This window comes from Halichoeres trimaculatus, unplaced genomic scaffold (assembly GCF_033239565.1).
Source record: "Halichoeres trimaculatus isolate MK-OKI-2021-1 unplaced genomic scaffold, fHalTri1.1 fHalTri1_scaffold_6, whole genome shotgun sequence".
NCBI lineage: Eukaryota > Metazoa > Chordata > Actinopteri > Labriformes > Labridae > Halichoeres > Halichoeres trimaculatus.
In genome coordinates, this window is record NW_027437184.1 from 22,057,047 (window position 1) to 22,069,650 (window position 12,604).

The 12,604-nt window shown below is 40.3% G+C and overlaps 1 protein-coding gene across 3 annotated transcripts in view; it reads right to left on the reverse strand.

The window, feature by feature from the left end:
* Nucleotides 1–12,604, reverse strand: part of LOC141791571 (transcription factor COE1-like) — a 103,538-nt gene that overhangs the window by 30,905 nt on the left and 60,029 nt on the right. For all 3 annotated transcript variants that reach the window (XM_074672136.1, XM_074672137.1, XM_074672135.1), the window contains exons 7-8: nucleotides 3,670–3,751; nucleotides 2,241–2,382 (exon numbers count right to left, since the gene is read on the reverse strand). In XM_074672136.1, the coding sequence (XP_074528237.1) occupies nucleotides 2,241–2,382; nucleotides 3,670–3,751 (224 nt within the window). The remainder of the gene's footprint in view (nucleotides 1–2,240; nucleotides 2,383–3,669; nucleotides 3,752–12,604) is intronic.

Sequence of the window (12,604 nt, forward strand, 5' to 3'; positions counted from 1 at the left end):
CTGAGAGACAAAATAAGTGATTGACTGATATCTGAAAGTTTAATGGGAGATAACAAGCTTAAATCATGTGGTCGTTTTTTAATAGTTTTTAAAAGTTTTGTTAAAAAATTCAATGTAAGTGAAACACACAGAGTTGTGCTGTAGATTTCAGAACATGGTTATTTAAGAAACAATATTTAACAGCATTTTTAAAAATACATTATTGCAGAATTAAAATGAAACACCAGCCTGTAAATCTTTTAGATTTATCATCCAGATTGACGTTAACATTAGCCAAGGTTACATGAGAAATTTTTGTATTTCCAAATGGAATCTTTCAGAATGACTTTTCTGAAAACAATAGTATACATGGAGAGGAATATTCCAATCTCTGGTCTACATGCGCCGCTATAATCAAACAGAATAGTCAATGGGGCATGCACAGAACAACGTAAACATCACGTGATTTATCAAAGCTGGAGGACGACAGTTTGTTTATCACGGTATTGCAATCCTCCGTATTCGGATTTTGTCGTCCGTCCAGTCTTGAAATTATGTTAATTTCTTTCAAAGTTTGGATCAAAAACAAACTTTCCGCAGCAGTCCAGTGCTGACTGTTCGCTGCCATTTATAAAATTGAGGAACGTCTCTAGTTGCGTCTTACGTCATATCTGAGCATGCGCTGAAAGAACGCACCCTGACAACTTTCCATTTGAGCGGATACATGATACCTCAATCGGTTTGGGGAAAGGAATATTTCAACCCTGTGAAACCGATTAAATGTCCATTCGGACTGGCACTTTTCTTTCGTACTGAGGTGTATACAAAGGTTAAATACTTTCCGTTTGAGCAAATAAACCGATTGCAAGCGGAATATTTGGGTCCATGTATACATGGCTAGTGATCTACATCCATGCAGCTGCCTGCAGTGTCTGCAGACATTATTTATGTTTTTCTATTATCCGCATTGTGAGTGCAGATATCACCTGATGCTGATTATCAAAAGTACTTATAATCAGTGTACTAATCTATCCATCCAGTCTATTGTCTTAAGCAGAAAGGGAAATGTATTCAAAAGCTCTACTACCCCTGCATCTAAATTCATTTCTTCACACGTCACCCTTTGTTTTTTCTTCAAGGAGACAAAGTCAGCTCACATTTCAAACACTCAGCTTTTTATTTTTGAGATTAGTCATTAAAAAGTGATTTTAAATTTTGTTTTCTTCCTGTTTACTATTTATAAACACTTATTTATTCCATTTCTGTGTACTTTTTAACCGCTTGAACAAACACTGATTTGGAGAGAAAGGCATATTATCTGAATAATCTCACAAAAACTTCCAAAATTAAAACATCACTTCAGATGTCTGCATTTAAGTGGACCTTGAGATGCAGTTGGACCCTTTCAAGTCTTGTTAAAGAACCTCAGTTTTTCGTTCTGCCCCCAAACACAAAAAACAAACATGCTCAAAAAAAGAAAGACCTCTATGACACAGATGAGTCACTCATTAAGAGAAATTAATTCACTGCTGTGAAAATCCTGGAATGACTCTGTGAACATGAAGAAGTCTTCTTGTTTCTTGTTTTTTTTATTTTAGCCCAAAGCCGGACTGAAACAGGATCAGGGCAGCTCATTTTTAGGTAATGATATGAAACAGATCGAAACATCAACCCAACACACACTCACACAAACACACAAACACACACATAAACACAGGGTTCAGTGCGTTAATACTACAGACAGAATGGATACAGTCAGCTTTATGTCACTTCAGTATTGTGAGAGTGTCGTGTGTATAAGCTCAAAGCCGATCCTGTGTCACCGAAATAAAAGCTCATCTGTCAAAAAATGAAAAAGTGAATAAGTGTGTGTGTGTGTGTGTGTGTGTGTGTGTGTGTGTGTGTGTGTGTGTGTGTGTGTGTGATTATCAGCCTTTATCTGAATTACATCCCATAGTCTGGGTGTGTTTGTAAAAGAAGAATCATAATGATATTACACTCAGAAACACACACACAGAACATCACACAATGCATTGTGAGCGTTCATGTGAGCGTGCATGTGTGTATGAGTGTGTGTGTGTGTGTGTGTAGTGGGTTGGATTAGCCAGATGGAGGGGCAGGAATCACCTGATAGGATTAAACCATCAACCATCTGGTGGCCATGCTGCTTACACTCACACAGATTCACACACAGACACACACACACACACACACACACACACACACACACACACACACGCTCTCATGCACTCTTGTGTTACCGTGCTCTAGGTAAGACTGCGTTCCTTCCACAGGGTCAAGCCTGCGGGCCCGTCGGCCATGTTTGGAGTTGTTGTGGACGAACATGTTGTCGGAGACTGATAGGACGTGTCCCTCTACGCTCACCGTAGTTGATACAACCACCTGAAGGAAAGCAGATATAAGATAATAAGTGAAGGGAGAGTTGGGTGAGTTAGGAGAACAAATGGGCAGAAAGAGGGGTAAGAAAACCAGAAGGTGGACAACGACAGAAGGCAAAGAAGAAGAAGAAGCAGAAATAAGAACATTACAATGTTGGGGGTCTGGAGATCATGATGCTGAGGAGTTAAGAGCGTGAAAACCTCTTTAAATGTAACCCCTTATCACTGCTATTACCATCATACTCCACACACACTAAGTCACTGTGACACACACTTTAGATCTGTGCATGTGTGTGAGTGTGTGTGGTGTCTATCCTCTTCTGTTCAATAGTTCCTGATGGGTCCAGCCCTTAATTATCTCCCAGGGAAACAGAGCTGTCTTCCCTGGTTCCACTACAATAGAGCTGCACAATTAGAGGCACAGATACTGTCACACACACACACACACACACACACACACACACACACACACACACTCACACACACACACACACACACACACACACACACACACACACACACACACACACACACACACACACACACACACACACACACACTTACTGCTGGATGACTCCTTCTCTGTCCTATATCTTAGATAAACATATGAACTCTAAAAACACACATTCACACAGACACACTTTAAAGCAGGGTCACTACAGATATTTATATATACGGGGAAAGGAGCAGAATCAGGAACACACACACACACACACATTCACACACACACGTGCCACAGTAATAAATCTATCAGTATCTCCTGGGCGTCCACTATCTCCACTCAGACTCAAGTGGTGTCTTCCTGATTGTGTTGTAGCAGCCGAGATAAGGAAATAATAAAGACTGCACTGCTTTAAATCTTACACTCAACCCCTACAACCTCCTGCCTTTTCTTCTTCTTTCATTTTTGTTTCTCACATTTTCTTTCCTTACTCACACGCAGCAGTTTCTTTCTCTCCTTCTTTTTTGTTTTCCCTCATTCTTCTCAATTTCTTTCCCTTCTTTATAACACCGCCCTCTTTGCCTCTCTGCATTGTGTGTATATTTATGTTCTGACTCTTCAGGGTCAGGATCCCATGTTTCCTGCAAAGGCGCTGATAGCTTATTTACCCACACAGAAACACGCACATGCACATTTCCGTGTTTCCTTGTCACAATGCCCGTACACGTCTGTGCATTTTTATGTGCTGTGTGCAAAGGAAACACAGTGAAACAGAGAAAGAGGAGGACACTCAAACACATGAGTAAGGGTAAGAAGGAAGAAAGTGTGATGGATTTTTTTTTTTTTTACCTGGAACCTCCTCATGTCTCGAGGGTTGCCTGCGTTTTTTAAGCAGTTCTGGTTGCACTTGAGGAAAAATTTGAGGAAGAATCTGCGGAGACAGACAGGACAGGCAACGTTTGAGGTTAAACAGTCAGACATTAGAGCAGAGTGGAGACTAACCCGCAGCTTTCTCTCAATGAATTCAAGCTCAGTCTCCAACATACAGAAGCCTGAATCCACTCAGAGACAGATTAATATTTCATGCTGTTGGAAAGTGAATTTCCTCATGGAATTTCCTCCTGGATATGTGGAATACGCTTTTTTTTAAGCTTTTAAATCCAGACCAACTGAGACTGCTTTGAAAGCCACATTAAGGCTGGATGAACATACAAGAAGGAGAAAAAAAGACGGTGGTGAAAAAGTGTGACTGTGAGCCTGTTGAAGTTTGAGGAGATCTTCTGTTTGACCTTCAGTTTCATGCGCTCATGGATTCAAACTTTCACTCTCCTCATGCCTTTCATTTCTCAAGCCAGACCTTCAGCTGGAATAATCACTCAAGGAGGCAATTTACTGCAGACATGCTAAAAAAAAACAAGGATTTATCAGGATTTAGATGACTTTCATCACGCTAAGAGACTGATCCATAAGCTCTCATTGTGGGGTTGTTTTGAGCGCTAACACTAGTGTGAAGTAACAAAAGAAGGCGAACCGTTTTGACATTGGGTGTTTGAAACGGGACCATATGTCATGAATCTATATTACAGAATAAATCAAACACACAGATGGCCGTCAACAGCTAACAAACACATCCAGGTTGTGTTTTGGTGTGAGCCAGCTGGCCAGCCTGGCAGACACAACAAAGCACGCACAAACATGCAGACACACACACATGTACACACTTTGCTGTTTGCATTTATCTTTTTGTGTCATCAATGTGTGTGTGTTCATCCATATTCTCTCTGCAGTATGTCATATTTAAACAATATTGACGTGAGCAGACGCAGATATCTCTCGATGTGTCTAAATACAGCAGTTTAAAAATCTGTAGCAGCCTCTGAAAGGATCACACACTGCAATAAAAAATCAGATTAAGTGAAGTTTCACAAAAGTTGCCTATAGCTCTCATATTGTTTCATCTCATTGTGTACCCTCCCTGTTTTTATCCTAATTTTAAAACTCAGCTGGATACTTAAACATCTTAAACTTTTCATAAGTCTGCATCACCTCTGGTCCCCTGTGGCAGAGCACGGTGCTCCTCTGTTCCAGAGATGACAGCCCCTGTACCAGACCACCAGAACAAAGCAGAGGTGTGCGCCTGTGTTTAAGTGAGTGTGTGCAAACATGGACCCTGCGTGTGTGAGTGTGTGTGCGTGTGTGACGGTGCAGCGCAGCGCATTGGCAGGTCTGAGTGTAAAACTGTGCGTTAACGAGCTCAGGCTTCGTTAGAACACCGGCGCTGGGATTCTGCATGCCTAATTATCCTGACCCTTCACCCCTGGGTGACAGCCTATCACAGTGGAGGACAGCCACGGTGACCCCGGCTGACCCCCTACTGTCTAGTCCTTCTCACAACACTAGCATAGCGTTAACACGAGCACCTCAGCTGACCTGCCGCTGTACAGCTCTGTGTGAGACTCACACTCTCCGGCTCATCCGCCTGAAATATAAGATATGAACACAGCTGTGAAAGAAGTGTGGAGTGGGTTTTAGAAATGCAAACAAAAGTGTGGTGTGATTTTCTTTCAGCCAATTAATGCAATAGTATATCTCACTGTGAAGAGTAGTGTCGCACCGATCCAGATCTTGGTATCGGGTATTGGCTCAATCCAGCCCCTCAAAGCTGGATCAGGTATCAGTGGGAAGGGACCAATCCATGGTGCCGATCCAGGAAACCAGCTCTATGCCTTTTTCTACCAACCCTCTTGGTTAATTGGCTACCTCTGATGCACTTTCTTTGTTTTGAGCTACATTACCAGTCTACAGGGTAAAAGTTTACAGTTAAACAGTAAATTCTGTACATTCTGAAGCTTTGTTTTGACCAAATGCTGGTAAACATTTAGACATTTTATAGTTTAGATAAACCTAAACTTTAGTGATTCCATATGAACTAGACATGCATCAATCGAGCGGTGCCGATTTCCTTATTTTTGGGGGATCGGTGATCCAGCCATCCATCGGTGATCCAGCCATCCATCCTTACATTTGAAACTGATCTTATATACCTCAGGGAAGGTCTGACAGCCAACTATTGTTGCTTTTTGCTCTGAGACCTAAAACTGAGGACACTTATTGGTTGTTTGAGTTAAATCATAAAGATTTTTTTTGTTTCGCAGGTATTTTTCAATGATTTTCAATAAAATAAGATTGGAGCATTGAATGTATATGCTGTCAGTTATAAAAAATTAAAATCAGTATCGGCAGGACAGGCTTTTTAAAGATCGGTGATCGGCCAGAAATTTGTGATTGGTGCACCCCTAATATGTACTCATTTTTTGCCTTTGACCTAAAACATAACAAGTCTTATCCCACAGTATGGCATGCTGATTATTATTGATAACTGGTATTGGATTGGTATTAGTTCCCAAAGCCCAAGTATCAGTATCAGGACTGGAAAGGTTGGATCTGTGCATCTTTAGTTAAGAGAAATACAAATGAGATATTCTGTCAGGAAACACTGCGTTAACATGTACAAGACGTGATTAGAGTAGCAAAGTGATGTCATGTACGTCTTTACCCACCGGAGACACAAAGATCTAAACAAACCACACATTTCTTACAGCAGCTTTAAGGTGTCACATTAGTCAAATCTTGATGATGAAATTAGTGTAAGAGTTACAGTTAAACTTTAAAACAGTACAAAATAGACACGATATCCCCACATGCTGATCTTCATCGAGCAAAACAAGTTTTTCTTTGACGTGGAAGATGTGTTTAAATCTGCTTAACTAACTTTATCAAGCTGTTGTTTTAAAGACACAAAGAGTACAGAGTGCTGCTCAGCTAAATGTTCATTGATAATATCTTGGTGGTTAAAATCAAAAGTATGTCACACAGACATAAAATGTATTTAATATTCTAACTGAGGATTTTTATTTCTCTCTCAGTTTCTGACTAAACTAAGTATGACAGGAAGTAATAATAAAAGAAATAGACAGTTAATAATGGATGATCATTTTAAACTCAACCCCAAAAAGAGGGGCTCTACAGCCAAAATACTGTCTGTATCTGCTGCCAGGATGTTTAAGCCCTCCTAAATGTAAAAGGCAGGCAGTCATAGTCATCTGATATTATCATTGTTATTTTTCATGTATCCAACTGCTGCTCCATCTACTTCCTGTGTTTCTCTCCTATTGACTGCCAGCAGAACAAACTCAACATTTTTATGCAGCCTGTGTGCGTTCCTCTTCCCCCTTAACTTGACCTCATCTGGCCTAATCAACTCCACTTCCAAAAGGCTCACAGCTACACACACACACACACACACACACACACACACACACACACACACACACACACACACACACACACACACACACACACACACACACACACACACACACACACACACACACCACAGACACCCTGTGTGAATTGATTGGCTGGTCCAGTCACTGGTTGTTAAGAGGCCTCCAATTAAAGCAGGCAATTATAAGAGTCTGAATAAGTGTGGGGGAGGGGGCACTCCCCCTCTCTGCGAGGCTCGATCATGTTCAAGTGATAACAGCGCTGTTGACCTTTGCTACACTGTGAGTACCACGCTGAGAGAGCTGACCCTACACCAGTCCTGTGTGCTGCAAACACACAAAGAGCTACACCAACATATAACACATACACACACACGGAGGTAGTTTACCACTGTGTCACAGTTTCGTCGTAGAAATTTCATCTGCAAGTGAAATAAAACAGTTTAATCTATCTTGCTTTTAAATCCTGGCTTTCTGAGGGCTCAGAAAAAATAGATTCAATGTACTACAGGACAGCGAACATTGACAACCCACTCAGCTCTCAAGCAAAGAGCAGAGTTGATGTAGGATCATGACTCTGTAATGTCTCCTTATTAACTGAAAAACAACATTTTACGTTTGCTGTTTGCATTTTAGCTTCATTTCCTACTCCTATTACTAATCTTGTCCTTTTACCTGCTGTGAAAAAAAAAAAAAAAAATTCAAGCTCTTGTCCACTGGTGTTATTTTTTGCACTGGCAGCACCCAGAATCTCAACATCAGAACAAATCTTACAGCCACTTCCTGTTTCCAGATGATGCAGGTTGTACCAGAGCACCTTCACTCCCATGATTAGGTGACCATTAAGTCTGTTTTAAATTGCTTTTCAAAAATGCTTTTGCTCTCAGTAATGAACATTTTCCAAATACAACCTTGAAAGAAAATAGGAAAGGAGATGTGTCCTAACTTTAGCTGTAGGTATACATGTGGAAAACCTTACTCTTGAAAATTTAAGCCTGAGTGCAAAAATAAAGTTGCAAGGAGAGGCTGCAAAAATATCTCCAACTGGTGAAAGAGAAAGAAATCAGAGATTGTTTTGGGAAAGACTCAACAAAAAAAGGGTTGTTGGTGATTTCCTGGATTAGTTTATTCTCTGCCACAGTTGTTGACAAAGTTGTTATTTTAAGTCTTGCCTTTTCTTGATTTGATAGGTCAGTAAAGAGGAAGTAGCATCCAAATGCATTAGAGTTTTAAAAGTTGAACTGTAGGTAAAGTCAGAGCAGCAACAAAAAACATCTGATCATGAAGCCAACCACTCAGTAAATCATTATATAAATACTAAAGAGCACTGATATTTATTTCTTCAGCTTGTCAAAAAAACCCTACCCATTATTTGTCTACTCATCAGTAGTCTTTTTAACAGAACTTGGATAGAAAAAGAAACCGAGTCTGCAAGTAAACAGTGTCACTTGGTTTGCCATGTGTGGCTAATATTTGCAGAGCTCACACCACAAGCCTTCAAAATCCTCCTTGTGCATCAACGTCCACGTGCCTGATCTGGTTAGCGTCACTCCAGTCAAGATATTTTTCTGTCAGTTTCACCTTGTCCAACCTTAAAACTATTCCCGTTTTCTAGCTCAAAATATCAAAAGACAGCATGAGGGTGGTAGTTATTAGCCAGAACTACAGCTTCAACTAGTGGCAGGTGGCTGAACTACAGCTTGGACACTACATACGACCAGCACTTCAATCCTACTGTCATGAAAACATTTGTAATCCATTTAAACAACTTGTAACGGGGGTGACGTTTTACACGAGCTAACTGAACTTTTGCATTGCTAGTCATAAAACCATGCAACATGTTGTCATTCACAGTTAAATGCTAGTTGTTGTTTTAAGTGCTGTAATTACCGTTAGCCAACAAAACATGCTCAACCACACAAGGATGCTAATGCGGCTCAACCTCTAATTCAAAGTAACATTGTAAAACCACATCTGGATGCAGGTTTTTTTAGCCTGTTAGCCATGGTGTAGTAGTGAACAGCACAGTTACATCCATTATTCAGAGGCTGAGATGGCAATTATGGCTCAGAGCACAACTGACATTAATATTTAATATATAGGGCTAACACAGACCTGAGGAGAAAGAGACAGGGAGTGACAGAGAGAGGAGATGGAGAGGGTGTCAGGATGGAGAGACAGACAGAGGAAAAGAACAGGAGTGTGTGAAGGAGAAAACAAATAGAGGACAGACAGAGGATGGAAAATTGTGGGAGTTTTGTTTCGACCACTCTCCTGTCATTTAAACAGTTACAATGCCAACGGGGCAAGGGTGACATCCGGGGGAAATTCAGCTTTCTGTGTGTGTGAGTGTGTGTGTGTGTGTGTGTGTAAAAAGAGCGCGAATGTCTAAGACTGAATGTCTGTGTCCGTTTTATTCCCTGAAGACTCACTATTCTACTGAGCCAAGAATAACGATGCTGCCTCGGAGGAGAGAAAAAACAAAACACACACATGGTCACAAACACAGATACATTAATTCACACACAGTGTTCACACACAGCGTTCACACACAGCGCTCACACACAGCGCTCACACACAGCGTTCTGGTGAGTGGTTGCTGACAGGTGGAGAAATTGCAGTCAGTTAGTGCAGACAAACTGAACAACAGATCAGTGTTTTTTGCTGCTCCTGCCTCCTCTGTCTCTCCTCTGTCTCTGCTCTGTCTCCCTGCTTGCTTTAGATGTCTTATTTCACCTGCTTGCCAACTGTCTTGGCACTGCTTTCTGACAGAATGATGATTTTCCACATTATGTGTGAAACAACTTGCTCATGCCCGTGAGCCTATCACAACTGCCAGTAAGTGGTTTGTGGTTGCACACTTTACTTTATAACACCATGCTGCACAGGGAGGAGGATTGTTTCTAAATGACATGAAAATTAGAGTCTGAACATGCTCAGAAGATATAAAAAAAATAAAACAGCACATGACAATAAGATTAAGGAAAAAAAGATTATTGCTCATCATCACTCATTCATGCTTTTTCCTCTAATCCATCACTACCAAAAGCTAATCTGACTCATATGTGTAGTGTGAGTGTTCCTCTCCGTCTGCTGATCAGTCAGAGATCAACTTCCTGTTTCCTGTTTACACTGAGTGTTGTTATGGTTAAATGTGATGACATCAGATTTCAGAGCTGGACCCTGTGTGTGCTCTCTGAGAAGCCATGCAGGAGGGAAAACAAGGATAGGAAATACTATCACGCCCTGTGCTCAGCTGTTATCAGACAAATAATGTGATAATCTATTGCTTCCTGTGGGGGAAATGCTTGTTATTTCTGAGGTTGTGTAGTGTCCTGTTAAAGAGCGCTTCAGCAGAGATGGCTGATACAGTTTGTGCTGTAACCACGGTGCAGGGACGGCTCCTTCGCTCTGTCTAAACGATGAGTGAGGTCAGAGCAAAGAGAGGTGGATGATTATGAATGTTTTCTTGGAAGGGTTTCTGGAAATGCACTCTAAACTTGGATCAATAAGTTGTGACTATTACCAAGTCTTACATAAGCTAGAAAGTTATAAATGCTGATAGTATGTATAACTGTAAGTACCATGTAGTTTTGATAACTCACGTCTTCAATGACAGACATAAACCCTGTGTCTCCACAAACACTGCTTTCACGATGTAAGAAAACAATTAATCCTAACTTTTATGTCACAAGTAACTTTTTAAAATAATTTCCTTCTGTAACATTTGGAAAATCCACTAAAATGCATAGAGGAGGATCAATAGCATCAAGTTATACAAAAGATTTAAAATGATAAAATATGGAGAAATCAGGTTTCTGCAAAAACATATTCATTTTCTTTGGTGTATCATTTGTCTGTTTAATGTAATGTTGACAAAATAAAAAATAAATTAAACAAAAACAAGACTTAACAAAAAAACAGAGGCCCACATTTTACCATAGCTGCTGTCTTCAAACTGCTTCTCTTGTTCAAATAAGAGCAAAAAAGAGTATTAATTTTACAAGATAAACTGAGAAATGCAGAAAATTGTCACATTTTGGAAGCAGGAAACAAACAAAAAAAGTATTTCTTTACACAACAACCATTTTCAATAATCCATTTGAGCTTTTAGATCGCTGGTGTAAGGAACATCACAGCAATGACAGTTCACACTGATAATTATGCTATAAAATACATAACTGCACTAGTGCTGCACTAAATAGGAATGATTGGTGTTTTTATTTCCGTGTCCAGACTGTAATGACCATCTTAAAGTCTTGTCTAACAGAGCTTTCTGCCTGTATTTTGTGATCTTTTGTCTGTATTTGTGTCTCTGGAAGTTTGTAGGAGTGATGTGTCAGTCGTGAACGAGCTGGCTTGAAAAGCCAGCCCTTCAAATGAATGAGGGGAGCTGGCTCCTGATTGGGAGCCAACACGTTTTTTTACTTGGCTCCCGTTTTTTTTTTTTTTTTTTAAAGCTGCAAAAGAGCCGCAAAAGAATAAAAGGATAAGATAAACAGCTACAGTAATATAATAAATGAAGATATAAATATATATATATTTTTTTTTAAATGCATTTTTTTTACATCAATAATTAATTTTGCTTACAATTTAACATTATTGTTGGCAATAAATTAATTTAAGCAATAACAAGAAATTTAAGAGCTGCTTGGGAGCCAAAAGAGCCGACTCTCTAAAAAGAGCCAGAATCCCCATCACAAGTTTGTGGATACAGACAAACTTCTTCAAACTTCCTCAGGAAATGTTGTGGTCAGTATCAAGCAGTGTAGCCAACAGCTCAAACCAGACCAGACAGCAGAGAAGAATACTTTGAGCTATGCTGGAACTTTGAGGGAGGGACTGTGCGAGTAAGTGAAGCACCATAAACATGTCTGAGAGGTTAACTTGCCTCACACACAGGAAGACAATCACAGCAAGAGATCTACAGCTGGGCAGGGACTAAATGTTGTGGCAGCAAAAGAGATCCATGCAAAACTGGTTAGTTTCAGCACCCTCTAGTGAATGCATTGTTTGACATTTATCCCAACATAGAGGATGCATGGCAGTGAGGATTGTTTGAAATGTATATATTTTATATGTTAAAGAAGCATAATGAAGCCTGGAGTCCTGTGTGTCTGTTGACTTCCTGTTTGAGATCCACCAGAGCCTAAACTGTATGAAGCAACTTCTAGGCGTATGCCTTATTTGCTAAATACATAAATGTGACGTGGAAGACATCCACATGCACTCTCCAAGCATCATGGATAAGTAACAACACTGGAAGTAAGAGAAACAGAGAAGAAGATTGGAGTGAGAAAAAGAACACAAATGGGAGAAAGTGTGAGTAAAAGGATGGGGAGCGAGTGGTCGGGAGCGAAATGGAGTGCAAAAGAAAGAAAAAAGGAGGCAGGATGGCAAAAGGGGGGAGGAGATGCACAGGAGAGGGAAAGTGAGTTATGCGAGGGAACAAGACTTAAGAGAATTGAGCCGAGCTGAGCGGAGCGGAGTTATTTTAC